The sequence below is a fragment of the Agelaius phoeniceus genome, chromosome 6 (assembly GCF_051311805.1).
Source record: "Agelaius phoeniceus isolate bAgePho1 chromosome 6, bAgePho1.hap1, whole genome shotgun sequence".
NCBI lineage: Eukaryota > Metazoa > Chordata > Aves > Passeriformes > Icteridae > Agelaius > Agelaius phoeniceus.
This window is the reverse complement of record NC_135270.1, coordinates 9424492-9452262: the sequence shown is the minus strand read 5'-3', so window position 1 is coordinate 9452262 and position 27771 is coordinate 9424492. Positions and strand designations below refer to the sequence as shown.

At 42.3% G+C, this 27771-nt stretch overlaps 1 protein-coding gene across 3 annotated transcripts; it reads right to left on the bottom strand.

Annotated features, from left to right (window-relative positions):
* Window positions 1–224: 224 nt before the first annotated feature.
* Window positions 225–27528, bottom strand: CAPRIN1 (cell cycle associated protein 1). 3 transcript variants are annotated; one of them, XM_054634108.2, is made up of 19 exons: window positions 27324–27527; window positions 26789–26994; window positions 18452–18514; window positions 17167–17253; window positions 15380–15618; window positions 15184–15266; window positions 14004–14141; window positions 13401–13453; window positions 13229–13315; window positions 8744–8899; window positions 8542–8650; window positions 8049–8110; window positions 6556–6666; window positions 5887–6036; window positions 5596–5746; window positions 4718–4912; window positions 3581–3681; window positions 3129–3192; window positions 225–2460 (listed from the first exon to the last, which is right to left on the bottom strand). In XM_054634108.2, the coding sequence occupies exons 2-19, from the start codon at window positions 26990–26992 to the stop codon at window positions 2396–2398; spliced, it is 2118 nt and encodes a 705-aa protein (XP_054490083.1). In that variant the 5' UTR covers window positions 26993–26994; window positions 27324–27527; the 3' UTR covers window positions 225–2395. The 3 variants fall into 3 exon arrangements, with proteins under 3 accessions (XP_054490083.1, XP_054490085.1, XP_054490087.1); XM_054634110.2 differs by lacking the exon at window positions 13229–13315 and having other exon boundaries at window positions 27324–27528; XM_054634112.2 differs by lacking the exon at window positions 6556–6666 and having other exon boundaries at window positions 27324–27525.
* Between the last annotated feature and the right edge of the window lie 243 nt (window positions 27529–27771).

The window sequence follows — 27771 nt, the reverse complement described above, 5'->3', positions numbered from 1 at the left end:
AACCCCAAACCAACCCCCCAAACTCAAGGTGGAATGTTTTGATCCATTCAGAGGTCTCTGATTGAGTATGGTGCACATTTACTGACAAACTACAATTCATTCCTTAAGGAGCATCTGGTGTGCAATGGAAAAAGCTGAGCAGCTTGTGTTCCACCAACCATTTAAAAGCTGATGCCTGAACAAAAATAAAATAATTAAAAGAATTCACTGTTTTCCTACATCAGTTCAACATTAAAAGGTTTGTCTTTTTATTTTTTTTTCCAGTTAAAAAACAGTTGGGACTATTATCTCAGTAATAGCTTCCTAAAAAACACACAGAACAGCAACTTCTCACCGGACTGCAGTTTAGGAATGTTCTAGGCCTTGACTCAAACTGCTGCTTCCAGACATCAGCCCCGTTTCAGGATGACTGGTGTGGAATATGGTCTTCACAAGCTTATCACTTCCCGCAGTGAAAACATTTTTCATTTGTGCTCTTCACACAGGACATGGAAAAGTGATATCCCACCTATTTGTATGGAGTTCCAGACTGCTTCACAACGAAGTCAAAAGTATCTGACTGCAAGTTCTGAAAGTTCAGTTGTGATACAAAGTAGAAATGACCCTCTGAGTGAAAACAACCTTCAGTTTTGTACAGAACAGTTAAACACCACGCAGCTGTTCCTCAATTTCACCTTTCCACAGGTAGGAATTATTTGATGAGCAATACTTAACAGAGAATATAGCACTTTTCTTCTCACACGTGCTATAGAATGCAACAGAACTACCAACACCTCTATGGAGGCAGCTATCAAAATATTCTCCCCACTGCAGAGAGAGTGCATGTGCGCAAAAGGCAGGCACAAGTGATTTTTCCAAAGATTATACCACAAGGATGCAGTAAAACTTGAATAAGACTTGGTATTTTCCAGCTCCTAGGCTTATGCCATTTCTTTTATACATCGCTGCCTTGATGAAGGAAAAAAAAAAAAAGCAAAAGTCCATCAGAAAGAAAAGTTTCCCAGAAGTCACAGCTAGTAGAATAAAACCAGAAAAACAGGAGGAGGGTTTACATCTAGTCAGGAAAAAGACTATTGGGGAAAAAAAACCAAAGAAAGAAAGAAAAAAAAACCTTATGAAATGTCACCCCATCACATTGAATCTGTTTCAGCCGTTGAAAACCAGTGTTCCAGGATACAATTTTTATAAACATGTTTTATTTATCTTGCTTATACCATTAGAACTGTAACTGCTGGCTGTCATTTCCCTGAAAAGGGGAAATCAACTCAAACACAGACTGGTGCTTTCAAAAGACAGCAATTGGAAGGGCAGCAGCAGCGGGCATTTGAGATTTCTTAAAACCTTCAAGGCTGCAGGAAAGACAAAAGGACATGTGACCAAAAGTGTTATGATTATCCATTAGGGATTTCCATCAGTACCGGCATCAGTTATTCAGGTGATAATACAGCAAGGTCAAGTATTAGTGACAGACAATGTGCAAGTCATAAGGAATGATAGAGAATACCAATCCTTACAAAAGTCATTGCTATCAAAGAAACTTAAGTGTTTCAAAGAGATATCTAAATACTTCACATCAAATATACAGTGGCCATCCAGATTATAGCTCAGGATTTGTTGCAAAATTTTGTCCAAGTGCCAAATCAAAGCCTTTTTTTTTTCTTTTTTTTTTTCACCTTGTCTCCTAAAAAAAAATTAATTACACAGTTACATTAGCAGTTATGCAAGCGCTCTTAACTCCATAGCCACAGGAATCAGGGCCCTGGTGATGAGGAGTGCTGCAGCTAAGGGTGCCTCTTTCTTTGTCACAAACTGCCTCTAAGCCCACCTGTCTATTTAGGGCAATTGCATCACTACACATCTTGAACTGTTCAGTGCTTCGATTTAGTAAGAAAAAGATGAAATGTAGTTTTCTACCAAGCCACACTTCACCTTTTCCATCTTTTCATGGGAACATTTAAGTTTTTTTTTTTAACTGCCACCACAGAAAATCTTTATGAATTTGCAGATTTTATCTGAATTTTGTTAAATCACTTTTAAATGACAGAAGTGAGTCTTTGTTTTTTTCCTGCCACTTCAGTTAACCATGGAGATTGGATCACCCTGAAAATTGCCTTTTTTGCTTTATTCTTAGCAAGGGTGAGGAATCTGAATCTCATGTGCAAGGCTCAAGATGATGCTTAGGACAGAACATGCAGAGTAAACGTTGTTTCGTTCCTTTCAATATCCAGGGAATATAAAGCTGGCAACTGCAGTCCTGTCATTATGGGTAATGAAAATAGTCCCTTTACAACAAACTTCCTGTAAGGGAGAACAAATAGATAATAACTCTTCTGGTAACATGTATTGTACACTGGCCAGCGTGTTTTTGGCGTTGAACGGAATCCTGTGAACGTGTTTAATTCACTTGCTGAGCGTTCATCTGAGGCATCCCTCTGTTTGGTCTGGGGGGCCCTCCACGACCTGGAAAACACAAAGAGGGGGTTGAATTCTGCAGGAAATCTGGTTAGTTTAAAAATAGTCCTAAATCTTCTGCTCTGAACTCAGTCAGACTTTGTTGTGCTACCTAAAACACACTCTCAGCTTCAGCACAGCCCAATGTTGCACTGAACTCCAGAGGCCTCAGCTCCACACCTCAGGGCTTTCAGGACAAAAGGCAGGGACAGAAACTGAATACCCTCAAAACTGAACTACCAAGTGGGGTTTCACAGATGCAAGGCACAGCCTTGAGCTGCCCTCACAGCAATGTCTGTATGGAGACAGAACAGTCTCATCATCAAAAATGTTCTAAGAAAAAGACCTGAGGAAATGTGATGAAAATAGAATTTAGAAACTTAACTACAGCCTCATTATGTCTGTCGGGTCTGTTCCCCAAGGCTTTCATTAATAAAAGACAGATAGGTAGTTCTAGTATATCTGAATGTTTTAGCTTCTTTTCCAAGAATTCCTCATTTAACAGCCAACTTGACTTCCACCACCAGTTCACAGGATCCCAATAATTCAAGTCAGCTTATTCTTAATTGTGAGCTGCTGACTAAGAAGTAAGGTTGCTTTTTAAGTGCAGAACTTTAAAAGTTGGCTCAGAAACTTCCACTCAACCCAAATCAATTATTCCCTACTCGGGAAATTACCTCTAGGAGCTCCCCGAGGTCCACTTTGTCCAGAGCCACGTTTGAAATTTTGTTGATATCCATCCTGAAGCAAAGAAATTTAAAAAGTTACAACATAAAACCTGTTATTAATTGCCAGCAAAACAAGGACCTTTTAGAACAATGTGCATTGACAAAACACCTGCAATTTCAAAATGCAACATTTTATTTGTAAAAAATAATCTTTAAAAAATAAACTCTTACTTCCACTAGTGCCTAGCAGCTGTAATAAAATATGCAGTGACAAATGCTCTCTCTAGCTACAGGATGTGTTGCTCAATATAACTAAGAAATATAAACAGCTGCATTTAGTGTTTTCCAAACTACACAGGGGCAGTTTGTCTTCCTGAGCAATAAAGAAGTCGCAGAGGAAGATGTCACTACCAGCTCTGAGTGCTTTTGGCAGGTTATTTCCCTCCCCACAGGTAACTTACCCTCTGGTAGTTTGAGTAATCCCGAGGAGCATTGAACTGGGGCTGTGTGTAGCCACTGTTTGGAGTGTTGGAAAAGGAAGGACGGTAGCCATCGTACCCCCCTAAGAAACAGGGCACAAATCTTTCACTTGGAAATCAAAGCTGCACTTAATATTTGACCTTCTGCTACTATAGAAAGAAAAGCAGCAACAGCATTTCACCTAACCTTAAAAAAATCCCATCCCTTTAGGAAAGGCTGTTTACCTGCAAATCAAGCAAATGTCTCCAACATCAGAGCTAATATATCACAAGAAATAGAATGAACACCTCATAAGGCCTGGGAGGAGGCAGAATTCAGTGCATTTCTCAGAATTCACTGCATTTCTCAGTTCAATCAAACCTGAGGTTTGATTTACAGAACATTCAGTTAAGAGCTAAGCATGATCCTAGGTAGGATGCAAATGTCCCAGCTGTGATTACTGCATTCACACTCCAATCAGCTGCATTTTTATTACACATATTTCTTCTCTACTCCCCAGCCACAGAAGGGAAAGAGAACATGGAAGACAGGACCCGAGTCCATAAGTAATCCCAGAAAACCTGACAAGGAAATCTCTGTCCTATTCTAACATAAACCTCTTTGCAGAAACACTGACAGCCACACATGTAAGGTCCAGGGATCATGAACGTTCTCTTATCTATCCAGAACTACATTCTATCTATCTACTACTACTACTATCATTCCTCCAGTCCTGTTAATTCCCTTGGCCTAGTGACTTTTGGACTCTTGTACTTCTACATAAACCAGCCTATTCTCATTCTGATGAAACACAGAACTACACTGTACAAAATGCACTGTGGAAACACTAAGCATTTTTGAAATACCAACTTGCACCTGAATTTCTTGCTTCATGGATGGATGTTTCTGCATTTGCTTATACTTGCAGTAGATGCTTACTATTGTATTGTAAGAGTCCAAACACTTAAAATTAAAGTTGCTTCTCTACAACCAATAAGATTTTTACTGCAAGTTTCGCTGTCTCACAGGGCTGCTACCCCAGTCTCCCAGCAGCAGGTCAGTTTAACACCCCTGCTCTCCTGAGCTGGTGTTCCCCAGGGTCGAGCAGAGCTCAGGGAGGGATTTGCAGAGCTGCTCACCTCTGAATCCATTTGCAGGGCCCCTGTAGCCGTTCATGAGGCCCCGGGCCCCGCGGGATCCCCCCCGGGACACGCCCCGGCTGTTGTAGTAAGGCTGGCTGTTCCTGGGAAATCCAGTGCTCTGCTGGGGAGGCTGCTGGTGGTTTCCTGCCACTTGGTGACTCTGGTCCGGGGAACCGTGGTAGGTACCAACCACTGCAGGGGAATTGGGGGGAAAAACAAGTAGAAAAGTCTGAATTTCTTGATGTTCCCACCTATCTCTCCTTAAACCCAGCATTCTGTTACAGAGGAAAAGGATGAGGCTCTTTGTCCTCATTCCACATCTAGTACTTGTTAGCACTTCAGTGGAAAGTGAAGTGAAGGCAGTGCTGAGAGAAAAACAGCTCTGGATATAGACTTATACTTTTTTAAGTTGCTAACCTGGAAAGCATTTTGCCTGCTGAATTAAAATAATTTCTCACTGATTTCAGCACAAGATTCCAGGTCTTTGTGACCTTCCATCTACTGTGAGAAGCAATCCTCATTTGCTCTCATTTCTGGCTTATTATTTCCTTTACAGAATGTCACCTCAAATTGCACTGGTTTTTTTAAAGCAACCTTAACATCAGCAGAGCCAGTACTTCACTCAAGTATTTGCATCTTTAGAATAATCCTGTTCATGGAGTTTTTTTAAAGCCATATAAACCTCAGTCAAGTGGCTTAACAACTGGAGATATACTTAATTTCACTCCTTGTTGGATATTCAAACCCAGACAGAGTAACAAAACCTGGTACTGCTCAGGGGTAAGGCCTGCAAGGGAACCTGTGACATGCTGTGCTCCATCATCTAGGATGTCACAGACTTATTACCTGCTCTACCAAGGCCACAAGAATTTTACCTGTCTGGAGTTGTTCTTGCTGGAGATCTGATTGTTCTACTTGGTGAGGTTGATTGGAGAAACTCTGGTTGTAACTGGCCTGGTACTGGTTTTGCTGCTTAAGGGTTTCTGGCTCATTCACAGGAGGAACAGGTGCATTCATGTTGAATACCTGTAAGAGCAGAAATTCAGTTTTACGGCTCTGTAAAGAAGCATCAAAGTCTTAGAAATGTGAATAACCAATGCATGACTGATCCCACCACAAGGGGTGAGCACCAAGCCAAAGGGATCAAGGACTGATTTCCTACTCACTGTTTGCATGGATTGGAATGGAGCTGCATTGACGTTGATTCCGCTGCTATGCAAAGGCTTGCTGGATCCAGCCTGGAACACCTGTGGCTGGGATGCAGTGGGAAGTGATGATGAGGATGGGGTCTGGTCTGCATTCAGGGACATGGAAGCCTAATAATTAAAACAAACAACATTTTAGCTCTAGAACCAAAAATTTAACTCCAAAAACTTTGTTTAAACAAAGAGTGGCAATGCCTCAGCTTCACCTCTACTAATGACTGTTTTGTACTTCAGCTCAACAGCCTAATTCACAACAGCATAATGAGAGGAAAAATCTAACCATCTTCTCCCTCATTAACTTGAAACATAACTAGAAAAATCCAGAGGGGGGAAATGAAGAAGTTTCCAGGCTAACTGCTGTGAAAAAATAAATCCCACTTCCTAAGCCAACAACACTGATGCTCCCATGCTGATGTTGGCATGCTGCATCCAACTAAACAAACAAGCTTCCAAATGAAAAGTCTTGCTATGGAGGACTCACTGGTCACAGACAGCCTCAGAATTTTGAAATTAAAGGGAATTGAAGCACCCCTATCAACTAAAAATAATGTTATTTACTAAGAAACATAGACTAACATTTGATGCCACCTGCAATCAAAGTTCTTCCCACCCCTGTGCAACCTGACTTGCCTGAATCTGGTCAATTGATTCTTTCTGTGGCCGTTGCTCTGCTGTGTGAGAAGGCTGATACATGGGTTGGGAAGCTGTATATCCCTCACTTGTAGAAGAAACCAAGGGAACCTGACAAAATAAACCCCAAAGTCCCCAGAAGTCAGCTGATGCTCACACACAGTTTTGTAAAACGTATCAGAGAACTCTGGAGTGGATGGTACTCTCTAGACTGTGAGCCAGCACATCTTCAAACCAGTACAAAATAATTACTTTTTAACCACCAACATTCTAACACCACACAGCTCCAAGCTCAAACACAAGTGGCCAAGGGCTGGCTTCCAATGGCCTGAATTTTACATTTTACAAGCTCTGCTCCCACACAGAGAGCCCAGGGAAAAGTCCAGCCAGGAAAGCAGAGCACTTTGCATTAAAGACTGTACTGGGGAGTTAAAGAAGCCATGGATAATAACTGATGGGGGTGTTCACATCACACCGGAATGTTCCAAAGCCAAGAGTAAGTTTAGCTACTGCTTGCAAGATCCTTGAGAGAATCACTGGCAGCACTGGTTGAGGTAAGGGAAATAAGACAAAAAATCCATGGGATTAAGTCAGACATCACCTAACAGCAAAATAAAAACTAGTGCAGAGAAAAAAAACCTCCCTGCCCCAAAAAATGATTCTACTCCTACGAGACAACAAAACTGTGGAGAGCACCAGCATTTCAGGAGGTACATACAGAGCAAACTCAAGAAATAATTCCCTTGCTCCTGTTTCTATGTAAATGAGTGACTTAAACCTTGCAGACCTAATCTGGACAAGCCAAAGGAAGCAATTTACACTGCCTGTACTGTGAGATGCATCACCTATCCAGATTTTTTTTTTGGTTTGCAAACACCTACATGGATCAGACCCATTACTGAGACCAGCAGAGTCCTCAGAGATGTCACATATGCTTAATAAAAAAATCTTTAATAACCAGACAACTGAAACATCTCAACAACAAAGTGATTACTTCATTTATACAGTGCAGAAGCAAGTTTAGGAGATCCCTAAAAGCTCAACTGGAAACAGCATTCAACTCACACTGACTGCTCTACAACTCCAGGGTAAAATCCCAATCCAAGCAAGTGGGAATAATCAAACAGAACACAAACTCCATATAATTAATGCATGAGATCTGCTTGTGCCCTGACACTCACTTGGACAGACACAGACTGCCCTGTAATCAAGTGGTTTTGATATTTCTGTTGCAAAGAAGTAACAAACTACCTGCTTCCCATTAGTGGAAATTTGCAATGTCAGTAGAGAATGAAACCAGGAACTAGTAATGCCTGTAAGCAACAATGGAGATCACCAATTTCCCAAACCTGGACCTTCAGCTTTTTCGTAAGTCTCTCATGTAGTCAGGAAATAAATCCTTTTTTAACTCAAATCAGGCCCAATATCAAACTCAAATACAAATTTACTAAATTTACCAAACATTTTACTAAAGAATTTACTAAACATTTTACCTGTGTAGCTTCTGGTTGCACAGGAACTTGGGTAGGCTGGGCAAGTCTTGACTCAGCATGAACTGGAGGAAAATAATTTCACTTATTACACAGTAAAATCAAGCCTTTTACAGAACAGCATTATTATCTGCTCTGAGCACTTATGTGAAAGCTGATTGTCATGAAATGATGAAGCCTTAAGCATGGTAAAGCTATATTTAAATTACCAACTCCTGTTTCCACACAAAGAACATTTTTTCTAGTTGTCCAAAATAATCCAAAGCAAAACCAAAGAAGCTTTAGTTTCTCTGTATTTCCAAGCAAAACCTATAAGCAAGTGAGAACTGGAAGCCTAAAAAACAGTAAAACCACATTTCTGAGAAAAAACACACTATAACAGGATTGTACTATTACTTGTGGTGACCTTTTTATTATGCAGCAGCAACTGAAGCATTTCTAAGAGATGACTTGCAGGCTTCCCCAGTATTTCCCTTTAGGATTTACCATTACAAACCTGGAGGGCAAACCATTTGGGGCATGTCCAAACTCTGGGCTGGGTTCATGGGCTGTGCAGATACAATGGCAGGATCAAGCGTTTGGTTCTCAAATTCCAGCATCGAGTCCTGGGGAGAAAAAAAAAAAAAAAATTAAAAAAATAAAAATCAAACCCACACTGCTGTGGGTTAAACAGATGAATGCTCAGAGTACAGAAATACCTGCATGAAGTTGTAGGGGCCCTGCATCTGTGCCATGAGGTCCTGTACTCGCTGTCTCCTGACCAGGGGGTCTGCCTGAGCCACAGCAGTGAGTGCGTGAGGTTCCGGGACGGGAGGAGACGTCGCCTGTGTCTGTTGCTGCAGGGAATTTACAACCTAACAAGAGACAACAACCAACTGCAATTTCAGCTCCAGGCAACGCTGCACTCAAGTGACTCAGGAGTTCTTGCATTTCTGGCCATTGCCTGACGGGTTATGGTTATTGCTGTAGTGGTGTTGAAGGACAGTATTACATCCTAGACAGGTCAGTACTGTGGCCAGCTACTCATCTGAGCACTCACAGGATTACAGAGCTCACACTCTGCTCTTTTTTCTCTCCATCTACTCTTTTCCCCATGAAAAAAGTATTTGTTCAATATCACATGGAGTTTTTTAGACCAGGATTTGAGACAGCAATTTATCACCATTTGGAAATTTAAAGGAAGTGGGGGAAGAGTAAACTTCAGAAATATGCAGAAATGGGGAAGAATTATTTTCTTACAGCTTTTCAGTAAATATAAGTGGAGTCAGAATTTTTTGGTCTTTTTTAAGACTTCATAATGCTCAATTTTCACAGCCACTGTTACCCTAGCTCCCTGATTTACTGTCTCAGGAACAGCAGGCAGCATTGCATGACAAGGATTGCCAGACAGCACCGTGAGGGGACACCAGAAGCCCAGAAGCAGAAGCACAGATCAGGGAGGGCAAGAAAGCTCAGATTTACCAAACATATCCCGAAGTGGCAAACATCAACAAAGGAACAAACTGCAATGGGCTTTCAGACAGCACCTGATTAGACAGCAGAGCAACCAGCCAAGCTGGACATAGGCACCTCAAACATCCATCAGCAAATACTTTGAAAACAGACAGTGACAAGGATGGTTGAGCTGCACTTTGATGGCCCTAACCAGTCCCTCACCTGCTCTTTAGGCAGCTCTGTAATCCAGAAGTGCCATTTTCAATGCCAACAAATGCCCTTTAAAAATATCATTGTCTCTTACCATTACTTCTCTATTCAATCAGCTTGTAACATCACTAACATTCCAGATAAACAGCTAAGCCTCAAAACTTAGTTACACAGGATATAAATTAGCATACAGGCACCCGAAAGGTCCAATATTGATGTAAAACACATGATTTCTTATTAGGACTGCAGAAAACAGATTTCTGTGCCCAGCCATGACAATTACAAACCATCCTATAACAAAGGTCTGAACTTTATGCCTCACACTGTCACTATCCACCCTCAAAGCCTGCATGTTTCTTATTTATTTCTCCAAGAAACCTACAGCATGTTCCAGCATCCCTACTGCCTGCCCATATTTTCAAACCTTGTTTGTCCATGGCATTCTGCACATGCAGTTGCCTCACCAACTCCAATGGCTTGTTCCTTGAGCAAATCCCAAACAGAGAATCTGAACAAAACTAAAAGCTAACCACAGTCCTCTCTGAGATCCCCTTCAGAACCAAACCACCACTCGTAGCAATCCAGAGAAACAATTTGACAATTCCCATGAAAAATACACCCTGAGGCAGTCCACACTGGAAACCAAGCACAACTCTGCTCTATCAAACAGTCCCTGAATTTCACATCATGGACTGTTTCCAAATTAAGAATTAAGCCCTATGAGTGGAAAAAAATTATCTAGAGCACATATATAGACCTTTTGCACATGACAAAATTTAAAAATTGAAGAAAAAGTGCAAGCCAGATCATCAGGTGAAACTTGAGTGGTAAAACCAACATCTACTCATCTCCTGCATAACTGTTACCAAAAGTACTCTCAGTTATTTGAGCCCTACCACTCAACTTATGGAGTCCAAGTCATTCACAACACTTCAGTGTCTTCAAGAAAAAAAAAAAAAAAGTCAATGGAATCATCAAGAACTCAACAGTGACAAAAATACCCAATGTCTTCCTTTTCCACAAATAGCACAGCAGTAACTTCAGATGGTATTTCATATTTTACATTATCTTTTCCAGTACTCCTTATTTGATGTCACAAGGAACAGTTTAGGACCTACTCCTTCAGCCTTAGTAGCACTACCAGGGTACTCTGAGCAAGAAAACCACAGTAGGATGGAACAACTGAGCAAATTTCAAGTTGTGTGATTAATTTAACCTTGTCAGCAGGCAGAGCTGCCAGACACAGGGCAAGGAGACTGACAGGGGACAGATTAAAAAAGAGAAGGACAGGTAAAACCACAAGTTTAATGACACCACAAGCCAAGAGAATGAACTTGTATTTTGTTAGTCTGAGAACAGTTTTCAATTCTACACAAAATCCATCCAACCAAAGTTCCACAATCTAAGACACAGAGAACTTTGTGTACAACCAGACTCAGGCACTAATTACAGAAGAAGCAGTTAAAAAAATTAAACCCTACAAAACAACAATAAAAAATCTCCATAAATACTATTACCAATAAAGAACATATTCACCAAAATTAGAACATCCTATAATGCCAAGACACGTGGAAAATTCAAAAGGCAATTATTTAGTTTAAAAGTTATGGAAGGACCATACAAAAAACATCCTTGTGAAGACATCATCACTTCCCAAACTAGAAACACAGCACAGAAATCCTGACTGTATCACATCTACTTGAGGGTTACTGAAAGAGAGGAGTTTATGATATCCTCCCGCTTAGTGAACAATTACAGAGATCTTCTGAGCTAATGTTCTCTTTCAGATTTCAAAATTCACAGCTATCAGTGTACAACCTGTGTCACCATCTTGCCAAAGCACAATCCAGCTGCATTCTCCTGAGAAAGGAGACTGTGGTGTCAGCAAGAATAATTTTACAGGCAGATATTCTCAATTTCCCTTTTTTTTGTATTATAGCTGAGAAAATAAAGTTCTTTATTATGAAGAAACAGGCTTCAACTTTATTTTTTTCTAAATTATTCCCTTCTAACATGTCAAAGATATTGGGTCAGAAAGGGCAATTGAAGCACACTATCTCTGTATTGTCCTATGAAAACAAAGCTGAGCCAATTCCAGATTCAGCCGACTAGGAAATTATGAGTTTCTGAAACCTACAACCTGAATTATGCCTTCATCCATGCTCCTTTTATTAAGAACAGAGAACTGAACCACTCTGGACTCTTAGGAGAAACACAGATATAAAATAGGTATAATTGAAGCCAATTAATCAATAATTTTAAAATACTGTGCTTTCTAAGAACACTCCAACCAAGCATGACTTTAATGTATGGGTTTGGAGGGTTTCTTCAGTTTGTTAAGATAATTCTTAAAATACATTCAGTAGACAGTGAGTAGCAGTGACAATTTAAGCATTTAAGTAAGTAAATGAAATACTGTGACAAGGAACTACCAAACTCCTTCACATACATGGCAAAGCTGTCTACTTAGTTTTAGAAGTCTCACACTCATCCTCAGTATTATTAAATCTCTAAGTGGTCTTCAACACTGTAAAATAGGAATTTCATCCAGACTCGATGTAAAAATCAGCCAGATTAGTTTATCAGATCAAAACAGCTGCTCTGTTTTTCAGCACTTCACAAGATGATGAACACTTATTCCACTCCTACACTTAGAAACAGCCAAAGGCACCAGGAAAGTCTAAAAAACTGACCATCTGCAATTTGCTGCTGCAGAAGGCTAAAATCAATCAAAAATTAACTCTCCAGCACCTGAAAGAAGCTGCTCATACTTGTTTTTCCCAGACAGACACAACTCAAGCTCCAACATACCAAACAGGGACCTTTGTCTTTCCCCGTACACGAGGACCACAAATTCCAGTGCAATAAAATAATGGACTTGCACATGCAGCAAAGTCTGAGTGCAAATCACTGAACTGGGAATGGATCCCAACACCAGTGCACCACAAACACCACAAGTGAACACCACTCAAGTGCAGAGAAGTAACAAGTGAGATACTTGAAGAGCTGTAGTTCTGGGAAGCAGAGATGTACATACATACGAGCACATTTTAACACCAAATGATGCACATAAGCAATCTGGAGTAGGAATTAGTTGAGTTACTCATTTTCAGCTCCCTCTCCAGGTACCTGTGCTTCATGAAAGCAAAACTACACCACACTGTCAGCAGCTGGGTAGATAAACTTTCAAGTTCTACATTTGCAGCTACGTTCTCCAAAAGAAAAAAGACTTCAAAAGAAGTCCTTAAGTCTTTTTAAGCTTAAGACTTTTAAGCCCTGTTTTCCCAAGCAAGCCACTAATGAAGAAAAGCAAGTTCTCTGCAAACTTAGCCAGACTAAATAGGTTTTATTTCTTTTTATTTTAGGTACTCCTGGGCTAAGTATGTAATTAAAGAATCAAGTAGCAAGTCCAAGCCTACTTAAATAAATGTATTCTTTTATATATTGGGGGAGAAGGGATGCAACACTAAAACCTATCATGAATTGTGAGCCAGCAGAAACAGGGATTGCAATTTTACCTGCAGTACACAAGATCTTACCTCAACCGTTTCAACTGTCCACTCATCTACCTGTTCCTTCTCACTACTGCTGAACTGAGTCTCTGCCATGAATTGTCTGTTTACATACTAAAATAAAAATAAGAAAGGGTATGAAAGTAAAAGTAAGTGGCATTGAAGGTATACAAAATGACAGTGTTTCTGTGAATAATACCTCAGTTGATTCAACTTCAGTTGGCTCAGTAAATTCTTCTGCTGGATCAGGTTCTGGAAGAAAAAGAAACAAACCATTTATGTGGGAAAATAAAAATCTCAAAACAACAATAATAAAGACCTCAACCACTCTCATGTTATAGACCTAGAAGATACAAAGTTAGATGAGAAAAATCATGTGCCTCAGAATAAAGAAGAAAAGTCATGGGTGTTAACAGAATTAGTAATATCAAATGTTCTCAGAGCTTTGAATTTAAAAGAAAAAAACCCATTAAATTCTCACTAGCGAGAGTTATGTTCAGCTATGCCTTCTCCACAAAAGGGAAAAATGTCCTGAGTTGTCTTAAAATTGGATACAACATTCCCAAGTTTCTTAAGTATGTAATTACACTGTCTGCTTCAGAAACTGCTCCCTTCTAGCTCAGCTTAAATTGGTGGGAACCACTGAAAAATGGGAAAAGCCTCAGGGAGCCACAACTTTGATCTTGGATGGTTTCAGTGTTAGAGATGAACACTGCATTTGCAATTTAATCACTCTGAGGACTGCAGAGACATGACAGAACAACACAAATGTGTCAGTCACAGGGCATCTTCCCCTCCTCACCAGCCTCTGCTGCAGCGTCTTCTACTGCAGGTGCAGGTGCTGCCTCCTCTTCCTCACACAGCCCGTTCTGGTGGTTGTGGGTGCTGTCAAAGTAACTGGTCTGAAGGATGCGTTCAACAATCTCCTTCAGTGCTTTATCTGGGGAAATGGAACAGGGAAACATCAGCACCACCTCAGTCCTCATCATCCTCTCTCTCCTTCCATCCTTCCTTCCAAAAGATTGCATGTACATTTTATGACCCTTTTGCTGGGAAGATGCTGCTGCCCCAAGCCAGTCCATGAGCACCAGTAAGAGATTTCTTCTCTTACTGGGTCACATTCAATAAATCCATAAATAACCCACTGTCATTCAGAAAAATCTGAAGGGCAAGAAGGATCTTAAGAGTACAGAACTCTTCAGAAGTTTTGTGGAGCACTTCACAGTGAGGTCAAGTTTATGAATTTAATTACTAGACTTTTATTCCTGTTACTTAAAGCCATTTCTGTAAGACAATTTCTTCCAAAACAACTAACTGTCAATAAAAATAAATTACACAGGTACCATCTGATTCATGAGGGTTCTTCTCCAGAGGTGAAGTGGCTCAATAGTGCCTTTGTAAGCAAAGAACAATTGCCCTCAGTGCTTCAGATGAATGCTGAGGCACCTTAACCCAAAGGACATCAGCACCATTGGCAAAGCAGTATTGCTGGCTGCCTAGGCCAGGTATTTGGGAATGATTTCCATAAAAAGCAGTCTGGCTGGCATGGTCACAGCCTGATCTGCAGGTAATCAATGAAGACAGGGCAAAACTGCAACACTTTTTGCAGGAGCTAAGGGGGAGAGAACATCCCAGTAAGGAATGCCATGTTAGTGTATGTATTACACTGTCACCTTGTTCACACCCAGGTCTGCAGAAAACAAAGAACTGTCACCGAGCACCATCAGCAGCAGAGTACTGCTGAAACAGCAGGAATAGACTGAGCTTCAATACTGAGTAATGCTGAGCCAGTATAAAAAATACACCACAGACTGAGTACAAACTTCACAAGTCACTATTAGAGTCCAGCTAAGAGCTGAGAAAAAGCAGTTCCTCTAAGACCTCACAGATAATTAACTGCCCAAGTTCTCTTACATCAGATGTGTGTTTTAGTTCAGACACAAATTCTGTGTGCTGTCTCTTCATGCAGAGACTGTACTTACAGGTTGTTCCACAAACTGGTTTTTCCTTCCCTTCCAGTAAGTCCCACAGGTGAACAGATGCTTGCTCATACTGCTCATTCAACCTTAAAAATTAATTAATAAGAGTTAATTTCTTACTGAGTCTTTAAATTACCATACCAAATACATTGTTAACTGACTGGCAATTAGAAAGAGGAGCACTTTGCTGTAACCCTACCTCATGCTCATGTCTCGTTCAGGGTAAACCAGCTTATAGAACTCATCCAGCATTGTCAGCTCCTCCTCTGTCAGCACTGGCACCCCGTTGGATCCCTGTTTGAGGTCACTGCGCACTTCATCGTCCCCCAGCTTCTCCAGAATGAACTGCAGCTCCAGCACCGTCTTTAAACGCTTCTGCTCGGCCTCCTCTCGCATCAGCTGCTCCCTGCGAGCTGTCTTCTTTATTGTTTTCTGGATCTGCAATGGACCCAAGGAAAAAAAATCTTTGGAAATGTCTTTAACTGCCAAGAAAAGGTCCAGAGGAAGGCAAGGGAAAAGTCCAAGTGCTGGGTTCTTCCATTTGGAAAGGCTTGGGTGATGCAGATTGTTCTGGCCACACAGAGAGCAGGAACAGAGAGGTTATTCACCATATCCCACCAGAGTAGGAAGCATTCATTGGAATTACCAGGAGATCAGCTTAAAACAGATAAACAAAAGACTGGTTTTTTCACACACCACAAGAGGGACCTCATGGAATGTTTTGACATGAAAGGCTGGGGAGATAGATAGACAGGATCAGCAAGTCCAAAAAAGGATTTCAACAAATTCTCATCCCCAGTCAGACACTCCAGGGAACAAGCATGTGCATCCACTGCAGCATTCCCAGTGCAAGGAGCACGGTTGCAGGGAGGGAGAAGATGACACATCAGCAGCAGCCTTGTGCTCTGCATTGAACCTTCCACAAAGTCTAAATGCAGCACCACTCTGAACCTACAGGATGTTTCTTCCACTCTTCATCTTAATCCAAGTATCCAGTGTCCCAAGTTCAGCTGGAAATGTAATATTCTCTTCTAAAAAAATCTATCATAATGGTAACTTTCCCACTTGAAACATCCAAATTTTGTTTTTAAAAATCAAAGACATATCTTAGAATTAACTAACTAGAGACAGGAAAAGCTACCACCAAGTTTGAAAGCAGAGCACCAATCTGGTACTCCTGCATTCACTGGCTTGCTTTAGCAGTCAGCTGACCAGGGAAACACTTCAGAACAGACTTATCCAGAAAAGGACGTTCTCCATTACTAACATTCCATAAACACAGATGAACTGTGATGCCAGAAAATAGAGAAAAAAGTTGGCTGAGTCCTACAAATTAATTTACAGCCACAGCCAATGTAGAAAGCAGTTTATAACACAAGGATGCTGCTGCCCTTCAAATTATCCCAGCCTGTTCACAAGCTAACTCTGCTCCTTAGAGCAGTCAGCTGTATTAACATCCACTACTCAGCCAATTCCTCCAATGCTGCTGCTCTTTCCACAACTGCCAAATTTTTAGAATTTAATTCTTGATTACAGTATTATTCTGCATCCTTGATAAAACACCAACCCAAAAGATTACCTATTTCATACTTTACAAAAGTAGTATTGTCCCATAATGTAGTTTCAGATTGTATTACCAAGAAATGAAAACTCTATGAAATCAATTTAAGAAAATGTTACCAATGGCAGCAAGTGACCATCTTTAATGTTGCATGACAGACCTGTGATCAGGTTCTGTGATCACTATTTTCAACACTTGTGTTGTGTCAGAAAATTACATTATTCTTGTTTCCATACATTTATGTAGTACATCAAAAATTCTTCAGAAAACCTGACATCAACTAATATAAAAAAACCACAAGAAAACAGTCAAACATAGAAGAAATCAAGGGCAATTTACCTCTGTAAACAGAGGTGACTACTGCCTCAGTGGAAGAGTTTAAAGTGTTTGGATAACCCACATGGCAATGCTTGATCTTTACTTACATCTTGGCTCAGAGCCATAAAACTCCTCTGCAGTTCCTTAGCAAATTCCAGATTATTTGTCACTTCCTGGTACTTTGACACTGCATCCTTAAAAAAAACCCAGAAAGACCACAAATGTAAACCATCAGCAACAGAACTGAATATATACTTCCAACAAATAAATTCCCACATTTTTTAGTTCTAAAATGAGACACAGGATCCCTGAATGGACTGCAACTATGTTAAGGTAAATTTAGATTTTCACAGGCCCAGATATCAAAGACTTGTGTATGTCTTTAGGGCTCCAGTTTCTTTAGATATGCTAAACATACAGAGAAATAAGCCTTTATGTGCTCACATGGATGATGGACTGGTTTCATGTTTGGCTGCAGCCAGTTCCTGACAAAAACTAACAAACAACTGGAAGAATGGGGGAGAAGAACAATCTGGCAACTCAGAACTGCTTAAGAGTTTGAGAATAACTGCATTGTTATCTCGAGTCAGAGACAAAACCAGAATATACAGAGCATAATGTCCCCATCTCCAGAAATCTTTGCTTTTGCTATCTTCTTAAACCTAACAATCTGATCTGCACCAAAGCAAACCAAATTCCTCAACCTATTTGGTATGACTGAGAAATTACATCAAATCAGAATCAAATCAGGGGGATAGGGCTGAGACATTTACATTCCTGCTGTGACAGAAGAATGCGTTTCTCCAAACTAACATTCATTTTTATCAAACCTGGTAGTCAAGCTTGATAAAAACCACGAGCTTCCCTCCTGAACATGATGTCAGCTCTCTATCGTGGCTTATCTTCACAACAGGCCATCACAAAATAAAAATACACAGATCTGTGATATTTCAGTTCTCAGCTGGCACAGAACCACCAAAATGAAGATGAAATCATCCAAGGGACCAAGGGAAGCAGCTCATTCTCTTAAGTGTCAACAGCTGCAATAGTTGGAGGGTACATTTTTGTCCCTTCACTTTCAGTGTCAAAAATCATCCATAAAACACTGTTGATCCTAGACTGGGAAGATAATTGTTAAGGATTTGACTTCACATAACACTGAGCATCTGGTAATGTCTTGAAGTATCAATGAGCATGTTTGCACCATACAACTGAATTTAAATTGATATTTGCTTTTTATTTACAACTGCAAAACTGCTGCTGAATCAAGCTTTGCAATAACCTACTTTAGAACCAGCCCCAAAAAGGAGAGAGGCAGGAAAAACTCCTCATCACAAAGATAACAAAACAATTTAACAGAGATCTGGTTAGGATTTTTTTCGTTGTTTTTACCAGTTGATCTTGATTCAGACGTTCTCCCTTGTTCATTCGTTCCTGGTAATCATCAAGTTTGCTCTGAAACAAAAGAAAAATGCTGTTATGAAGAGGCAAAAATCAATTTAAAGCTCTTTTCTACTTGTGCTAACAAAATTATGCATTCTAATATTACACTACAGAGACTGTACCATGTTACACAAGCACGTAACTGTCCTGTAGAAAGCATACAAGAGAAAAACTGTCTTCTGGGTTAAAATGTAAATATTTTCCCAAGAGGTAAATATTTTTATCTTATTTGGCTATTACAATGTCTTCATGGCTAGTTGGAATTTCCAAGGAAATTCACATTCCTCCTAAGGGGACAAGCACTCTCAATGCACATGTCCTTCAATCCAAACACCAGAGAGCTGCACTGAGGATTGAGGTAGAGCTTATCACCACTTTATCACTACAATACCAAAAATCTGACTGCAAACCCCCACTGTCAAGGCTATTAAGATTCAGAACTGTGTTTCTCTGTAGCTCCATCACTTAAGATAGTTGTAAAGAATTTTAAACAGTTTCTAATCCTCTGTGCAAGAATGCCCACCAACACAATTCATATTAATAGCTCTAAAATAGTTTTTTTTTCAAGAGCATTAGGATTTTTCCCCCCACAGGAAAAAAATGAAAAAAGAATCATTAGGCTACTTTTCAGCAGGATCAGTTTTCTCATCTGCTTCAAGAGAAACCACACAGCAGAGTGGCATCAGCCAGAATCCAACTCCTGTGTGCCCCAGTGACAGATTCAACAGGCCAACTAAAAAGGCTCTTCCAAAGGAAGCAAAGCCTCTAAGGGTTACACACCTAATTATTATACTGTTTTCACCATTTCTGTATTAGCACAAATTACTGCATCTGGAATGAGATTTGCCATGATCTAATTTAAAAAGTTATTAAAACAAATCCTTAACAATTATTTTCCCAATCTAGGATAACAAAACACAAGATGCAGGAGAATATTTAATTTTGAATGTCAAAGATGCCACCACTGTCTCAGGGTTTACATTTGCACTGAGTGACACCTTGTTTGGCTGCTGTTGCTCTTCATTTCAGACTTTTCAGTTAAAATACTTTACTGCTATTTTTCTAGTTAATTCAACTTCTATTCTATGCTCAGTCTCAGACTTTTGGAAAGATCAAAGTCTGTGGAACAGTTTATCAAGCAAGCTCCTCTTCCAAAGTATTTGATGCCCATCATTATTTCCTGACACCCTAACACCCTTATGAGGCTTGGTCCATTTGATGTCATTTTTGGTGCTGGATCTTTTTAAGTCCTCTAGGTCAGACAGAACATTTAACTACTTCACCTTCCAGTGTATCAGAGCCAGCAATGGCCTAGGAAAAGTCAAAGCAAGAACTTGCAGAGCTCCAAAAATATATTACTGGGAGTTTCATGCTGGGGACAGAAACTACATGGTAACAGTTGTTAAATGCAGCAGCCACAGCTCATAACAGATCAAAAAAGCAGCCCTGGAGAGCATTTGGCACACTGCAAATCTATCTCAACAGGAAATAAGGTCAGGTTACTCTTCTCCATCCTGATCTCAGAGCAGATGATGACATGCTTGGACAATCACAGGACAGCCTCTTGATTTGGGAGAGCGTGGCTGAGCTGTGCAGCCAAAAGGGAGCTAAAAGAACTGAACCACTGCAGTGCCCCAGTGCAAAGCCAGGTCAACCCCCACCTCTGATGGCTGAAATCCTAAAGCAAAGGGGCTTTGCAGACAAGCAAATTTCAAAGGAAGTTCCTACTTGCTCAAGTCACTGGCTCCCCTGCTGCAGATTACAATTCCCCTGGTCACCCTGATGCAATTGTTTGTGAGGCTGTTCAGTAAATAGACTGCAAACATGAGCCAGCTTGAACAGGGTCTACAAAAATGCACTAAAACAAATTCTGTGATCCACTTTCCAACACCAACCCATAAACAACAACAGTAAAACAAAATGGGTGGAACGCTGTATTCCAGAACACTACTTTGTTTGACTTTGTTAAAAAAACAACATATATTGCAAAATTACACTGAAACATTCACAGAATCCCTTTTGTGGCTGAGGGCATAAGGGAGGGAAGAGGCAAAAATACCCTAAATAACTACAATTTTTTCTATATACTTTTTCCATGCATGGTTGGTCCTTTCAGACTAAGCTATTGCAGTAACACAGTGAACAATGCACAAGGTTTTTCTTGAATGGTCAAATACTCTTAGGTCTAATGTAAATGCTTTGCTTATTTTTATTCAACTAAAAAGTCAAGGATAATATGTCTCTTTCTGTTAGGAATAGAAGAAAAGTTACTTGTCTTCACATTTACTTCTTACAAAATATTCCTGTTGGGAAGGTAAAAGGAAGGAAAGCCCTTTCAGCTGCAATGCAGAGGACAAGCCAATGTGCATTTAGTTAAATGTTACCACAAAGATTTGGACTGCCAAGTAAGCATTCTTCTATCATCACAAAGACACTTTTAAGATCCAAAGCTGCATTACACAGAAATATTAAGTAAAACGCTTTCCTTTTTAATCTGCACTGTCAACTAACAGCAATCCAAGAGCAGCATTAGAGCTGTAAAACAACTGCAGTGAAATTCCTGCTCAGGAACCTACTGCAGTGCCTGCAAGAGGGCAAGACTCTCTTCATCTTACCCCTCCTTACACAACTTCACCCTCACTCCTCAGACAGAGATCTCCGAGCACGAAAACCAAACCAGCAGGAAAAAAAATAACCCAGTGGCAAAGTGAGCACATGAATTGTGTATTGAACAGCTCGTGAGTCAGCAGCTCCCAGTCCTGCAGGCAGCCAGCCACTCTGCTTCAGCTTTTTCCACTGAGATACCTGAAGTATTTGGAGTTTCCTGGGGAAAAAGCACCACTAACAGGCTCTCTTGGGACTCTGGGGCTCACTGCTTAACTATGCCCTGGATTTTACTTTAATAGGAATCCAAAACTGAGTTACTTTATTGCACTAATAGACAGTTCTCTTCACCTCCTCTGAATTGTCTCAAAAACATCATCCTGAAGTGGAAACAAAAACTGCAGTTACCTGGCATTACCTTCCAAACCTAGCCTGGTTTTAGAAATGCCTGACCACTGAGCCACCACTTCCAGTGCTGTGCTGCAAACTGGATCACTGGAATCATCAGATTAAAAATAACCCTTAAAAAAGGGGGTCAGGAGCAGGAGGGAGGCTCTATATTTAACCAGATAATTTCAATGCTGTGGTTCTACCAATTACAGCAGCACAAGTGTGCACAACAAGCTGCAAGGTGACAAGGTAACCTCTGCCAACAGCTGGAGTAAATCGTTAGTAATTCAAACTCCACCACACAAGGTAAGAAAAGATGGAAAGGACATTCCAAGTTTGTCTCCTTAGGTATCTCTAAAACTGAATGAATGTTTTTGACAGCACAAAAGCAATTAAGATAACCAAAAATTTAAACAGCTGTGTAATACAGTTTGCATTAAAGCCAAGTAAATGCCAAGTTAAAAATTAGAAGTTTGTTAACCTGTTTTACATCTCTGCATTGTGATTTGTTTGCCCACCACCATCACCTCCACACTTTTCATGGCTTTGCAGCTAAAACTGCCCAGAAATGACCAAAAAGCCCCACAAACCAAAACCAGTCTTCTATTTCCTCAAAAAAAGGAAAAAGTAAAACACTTAGCAGGGAAGTTCAGAACCTCTCAAAACCCACCAATTCTGAGCAGCTGTTTCAGTCCTGAGTTAGAACCAGGAAGATGGAAGGATACAATAACATCAATACTCCAGAACACAAAACACTTACAGGTCTTCTGTTTCAATTGAATTGATTTTTTGAGTAACAGTAGTAGATATTCTCGTGGGAGGGTTTTTCCCCACAGTCTGGGAAGTTTGATGGTTTAGAAAAAATATCTGCATAATGTATTAGTTTTTAAACAAAGGACAAGGACACATCAATTCTGAGACTGCAGTTTCACGATCAGTTAACCCCAGAGGAAGAAAAAGCTTCTTCAATAACCAGAATTAAATCACAGAGGAGTGGAACCCCAAGTTTTGGTGACTGCAGAGGTTTCTTTCCTAATCACCACCATACAGGATTTCCTACATAAACACACTGAATTAACAGGGAAGTTGACTACACTGTAGAAGACATGGATTTTGCTCTACACATAATTTTTGTTCCAAAAAGTTACTTTTACAAATGAATTCTAGAGTACAAATGTGTCTCTCCCAACACATTCTGCATGCCTTTTTCTTCAAACAAAAACCATGATCCAAACCCCAAAGCTGCATCTGAAAAACTGAAACTAGAAGATGTTTCACAGCTCCTTGGACTCATCATGCATCCAGTTAACTGAGCTCACTGTGAGACAATCCCTATTTTACAATAACCAGTTAAAACCAAAACAGACTGGCCTGAAACCTCAAAGCACCAGCACAAGATTTCACAGATAAACTGCTTGGGTTTTTTGACCTGAAGCTTGATATCCAGACAGGTTTCAAAGAAAGATTCAGGCTTACAATACACTGTCTGAAATTAATTTTACAATTTGTTCCATGCTAAACCTCCAAAGAATAATTTCCAACCAAACCTTCCAAGGAGTGATTCTGGAGCCACTCACAAGCCTGAACATTCAAGGGGCCAAATCATGGACAAATGCACTGAGAGCTGCCACCAATGGGCAGCTTCAAGCTTCCTGCCACCAGAATGGAAAACTGACCCCAGCTTTTACTACAGATTCCTGTTTCCCATGGGAAATCCAATGGGATTTCAATCCAATTTTACTGAACCAAGTCACATCACCTTCAGATGTCCACCTGCTGTTCTGTGAGAGCTCTTGTGTGGCAAGGACAGCAGCACCTGTGAACTGCTCATTCTGCACCCAGCCAGGATTACACCGAGGAGGAAACTCAGACAAGCTGATAAAGTGACAGCAGCTCAAGTTACCAGGCATAGGCAGCATGTGCCATCTTTCCAACTCCAGACACCAAGCTCACATCAAGCTCTAAACTCACATGTTACCCTGTGAACATCTGCCCATCCCCTAGTACACGTGGTAGCACATTAATTATTTTGCCCCTTTGGCAGAACATTTGTTTGATGAACTGTTCTTACATGGCTCATGCCCTATTACACAAGATGAAAGCAAAAACAACTGGGTTTTTTTTATTCAGCCCTGAAACAAACCCAGAGCTTGATCTACATTCAATTGGCTTAAAATTTGGAAAGGATTTTCTCCTCTAAAAACAAAAACCAGAAGAGCCAGGGAGAAGGAGAAATTGAAGGTGAAATATTTTCTCCTAGGGAACGTGGACAGCTGGCAGGATTCTAACCCCAGACACCTGACAAACACCTGGAGGAGTCCAGGCAACTTTCAAATTAACTAAACTTGTCAACATAAACTTGAGTTGCACATCTGAAGGTCCTGGAGAGAAAATACCTCTTTAATTACCCCTTTCCATGCACACACAAATATCTTGTCATCTAAGAGCAGAGGACAGCATTCCTATCTTTTCCAAATACAAAGAGATGAGGGGAACACAGACGTTTTCAGGCCATGTTTTCACATTCATTTCTGAACAGCAAATCAATTTATCCCAGTCCCTTCTAACAAAAGAAATACTCATTCTTTCAAATGAGGTCACATTTAGAAAAAGAAAATGAAAGTGTAACTAATAATCCAGTGGTTTTAGTTTATACAGAAACATTCAAACTAGTACAGACCAAAGTTATAAACATTATTTCAATTTGTATTTTGGTAGTCACATTATTTTATCCTCTGTGTTTGCAGGTAAACATCACAAACTTCACTCCAAAAACTCAAATTTCTTTATGAAGAGTGACCTCTCCTCTACTAAAAGCTGCACACTTCTTTTATTTAAAACCTAAGATGGTACCTCTTCCAGAGCAGTAATTTTTCATCCTTTAGAAATGTGTGTCTAAGTATTTAGTTGTGTTCATCCTGTGACACAAAGCTCTGAAAATCATCTCTACTGGCCTTCGTTAGCAGCTGCTGACAAAGAAAGGATTAACTGTCCAACTGAGCACAAGTTCCCAGTGAGATTTACTGCATTTCTCACCCACTCCTGGCTCTGCAGTTTCCAGAACAATTTTACTTTCTGGAAGCTTGGAAAAATTAAAAATATATTCTTGTCCAAAGATGCAAAATGTAAGGAAATCCTGCTGTGTACAATGAGCTTTGTTTTAAGACACAAAGCATGTACTGCTCCCTTTACTAAAGAACATTATTTACTACAGAACTCTTGGTTCCCCCACCAAGGGAGAGGCTCAAGCCCGCAAATGAGTTCCTTTGCTTTAATACACCAAAACCCGTTTCTCTCAAAACTTTTGTAGTGCTTATGAGTCCTCCTTCAGGAAGTTTCAGAACTTCAGCCCATTAAGACTTAGGAATCTTTGAACTTTAATTCATCAGTGAGAAACAACACTTTTCAGTGAGAGACAACACTTTTCTTTTTAAGCCCCAGCCCTTGCCTGTTCTTTAAGCCCACACTGCCCAGCACATAGTATTCAAAAAATAAATGCTTTCAGTAATTTTCATGGAACATCTTCCAACAAAAGCCATGTCCAGAAAAAAAAGGGCACTTTGTCCCCTCTACTCACTTGGTAAAACACTAAAACTCCACTCAAATAGAATGGAATGGCTAAGGCAAGTGTAAATTATTTAAAAGTAAATAAAAACACTGCTCCCAAGGACCCTCACAGCAGTAACACTGTGCTTTATCCTCCACTTACTAATTTTGGTTTTTAAAATACACACTTTTAACGTAATAAAAAATATTTTCAGAGGATTTTTGTGTATGTTGGGTACAACAGTTAATTTTCAAACAATTTTTTTTTGTATTAGAACAACTAGAGACAGAAAGATCAGCTTTCTTTCTCAAGCTGAGGACCAGTATTGGCTGTGCAGATATTCCTGTGTATTAATGCCAAGTTTAAGACAGACATCTTGTCCTGTCTACACACAACAGACATGGAGGAAAAGCTCCTCTGACTCTAAAACTTACCTAAAATGGCCTGGCTTGCTGCTTTTTGCCATGTCATCTCTAAAAACCAGGAAAATCCCACATTCAGTTTTGAAGTGGGAAGCTACACTGTACACAGTGTATTTATACAGTGTATTATTGATACACAGTGTGTTATTTATAGGTAAAGCACAGCTTCTCTCCTTTACAACCCACCTGTACAGACTAATTTACTGGGAGTACTTCCACCTTATACAATATGGAACACTATGAAAAATATCAAAAGTGACAGTTAAAAAAATTAATAGAACAGTTATTCTGCTAATTCACTTCTAAAAATAATAAGAGCTTTAGGGCTTTAGCACAAATAATAAATTTCTTAGGGAGTAATTTTAGCTTGGCACTGTGGTGTTTTGAGGCAAGTCTTGAGGCTATGTATTAGTTCTTTTTCTGATGGACACCTCATGCTCTGGAGGTTGTAAAGCCCTGCGAAGCTCATTTAATCTGCCACCACCGAGAGGGTGCAAAACACGCCGCGAGTAACCACGGCAGCCTTTTCCTCCCGTGCCACAACTCGAACCGTCCGAGCACCAGGGATTGAGTAGCTGCTCCTTCTAAAAATAACCCGAGAAAGGCCGCTTCCAGCTGGGCTCAGGCTCCCAAAGAGTTGAGCTTAGGGCGATGGAAAGCGAGCGGTGACACTGGGGCGGGGTGGGGTGGCCCCGGCTTTGTGCGGGCGGCACAATGAGCTCCGCCGGGGAGGCCGGGCCGCCGCCATGTTACAGCTCCGCGTCCATGTGCCCGGCTCCGGGGGCACCGCAGCCTCTGCCCGCCCGCCCCGCGGGCACCGGGCGCGCTCCGGCCGCCGCACGGAGCGGGGATGTGGGGAGCCGCTTCCCGGGATGGCGCGGCTGGGAAAGGCCCCGCCGCGGGGAACAAAAGGCGGAAGGAGAGGGAAGGGGAAGGGAGCGGCGCCGCCGAGGGGGCTCCGGGCAGCGGGGACGAAGGGGGGGTCGGCAGCCGCAACCCCTCCGCGCTCTGCTCCGCGAGCTGGGGGGAAACTGGGCCGGGTCCCGGGACGACGGGAGGGCGGCCGGGGATGAGGCAGGGGAACCCCGGGAGGGGAAGGGGACAGGCCAGGGGAGCGGCGCTCGCCCTTCTGGAACCTTCCAGGAGGCGGCCTCTGGGGGCCACGCCGGGAACAATCCGGGAGGGCTCGGCGGAGGGCCCGGCACAAGGGAACGGAAGGGAAACAGGCCAGACCGGCTCGGGGGCAGGGGCGGCCGAAGGCGAGGGACAAGGCGGGTGGGCACAAGGGCTGGACTGGGGGATCTGAGGGGACGTGAGGATCACCTTCTTCTTCTCCAGGTTGCGCAGCTTCTTGTCGATAACCCCCAGGATCTGCTTCATGGCCTCGGTCTGCACCGTGGTGATGTTCACACCCGCCGCCGCCTGCGGGGCCGCCGCCGCCGGGGCAGCCTCGCTGCCCGGTCCCGCTTTGCCGGTGGTGCTGCCGGTGGTGCTGCTCGCCATGGTGCTGTTGGTAGCCGAGGGCATCTCTGTGAAGGAGGGAGGGCGGGCGGGCGGGAGAGAGAGAGACAAGAGAGCGGAGAGAGCGCCGGGCGCGTCACGGGGGGGAGCGCGGACGGCGGGGACGCGCGGGAGCGCGCACGCGACCGCGCGCACACGAGCCGCACCTGCCCCGGCGCGCGCGCCCCTGAGGGGCCCCCCAAAGCCGCCCCTCCCTCCCTCGGCGCGCGCGGGGCGGCGGTGGTCACGTGACGGCGCGGGGCGGCCGCCTCGCGCCCAACGGTCATTTTCCCCTCACGCTGCCCTTCCTCCCCCGCCCCGCTCGGGGTGTCCGGAGGGGCCTCGCCGCCCTCCTCACCCTGTGCGCGACTGAGCCCGGGGGGGACACGCTGCGCTCTCTCTCGCTCGGTAGGAATGGCCGCCTCAGCCACGCTCCAGCCCCGCCGCCCGCGCTGCTCCTGCTACCACGGGAGAGAGAGAGAGAGAGAAGAGAGGGAGGCAGGGAGAGAGAGGCAGCGGCGGCGCGCACGCCGGCGCGTAGAGGCGAGGCGGCGCGGGAGCGCGCGGGGTCCTGGCCGGCTCGCGGGTTCCCGCGGAGAACGCCTGAGCCCGCGGCGGCAGCTGCCGCGCTGCCCGCGCGGGGGAGGCGCGGCGCGGCGGGTCCTTCAGGCGCGCGGCGGGCGGCCCCGCGGCAGACACAATGGTGGGGCGGCCCTCAGGGGGATCCTGGGTGTCCCTGAGGGGCTTCCGGGCCGCCCGCCGCCCGCTCCCGGCACTAACGCCTCCAAAGCGCCTTTCTGTGCCCT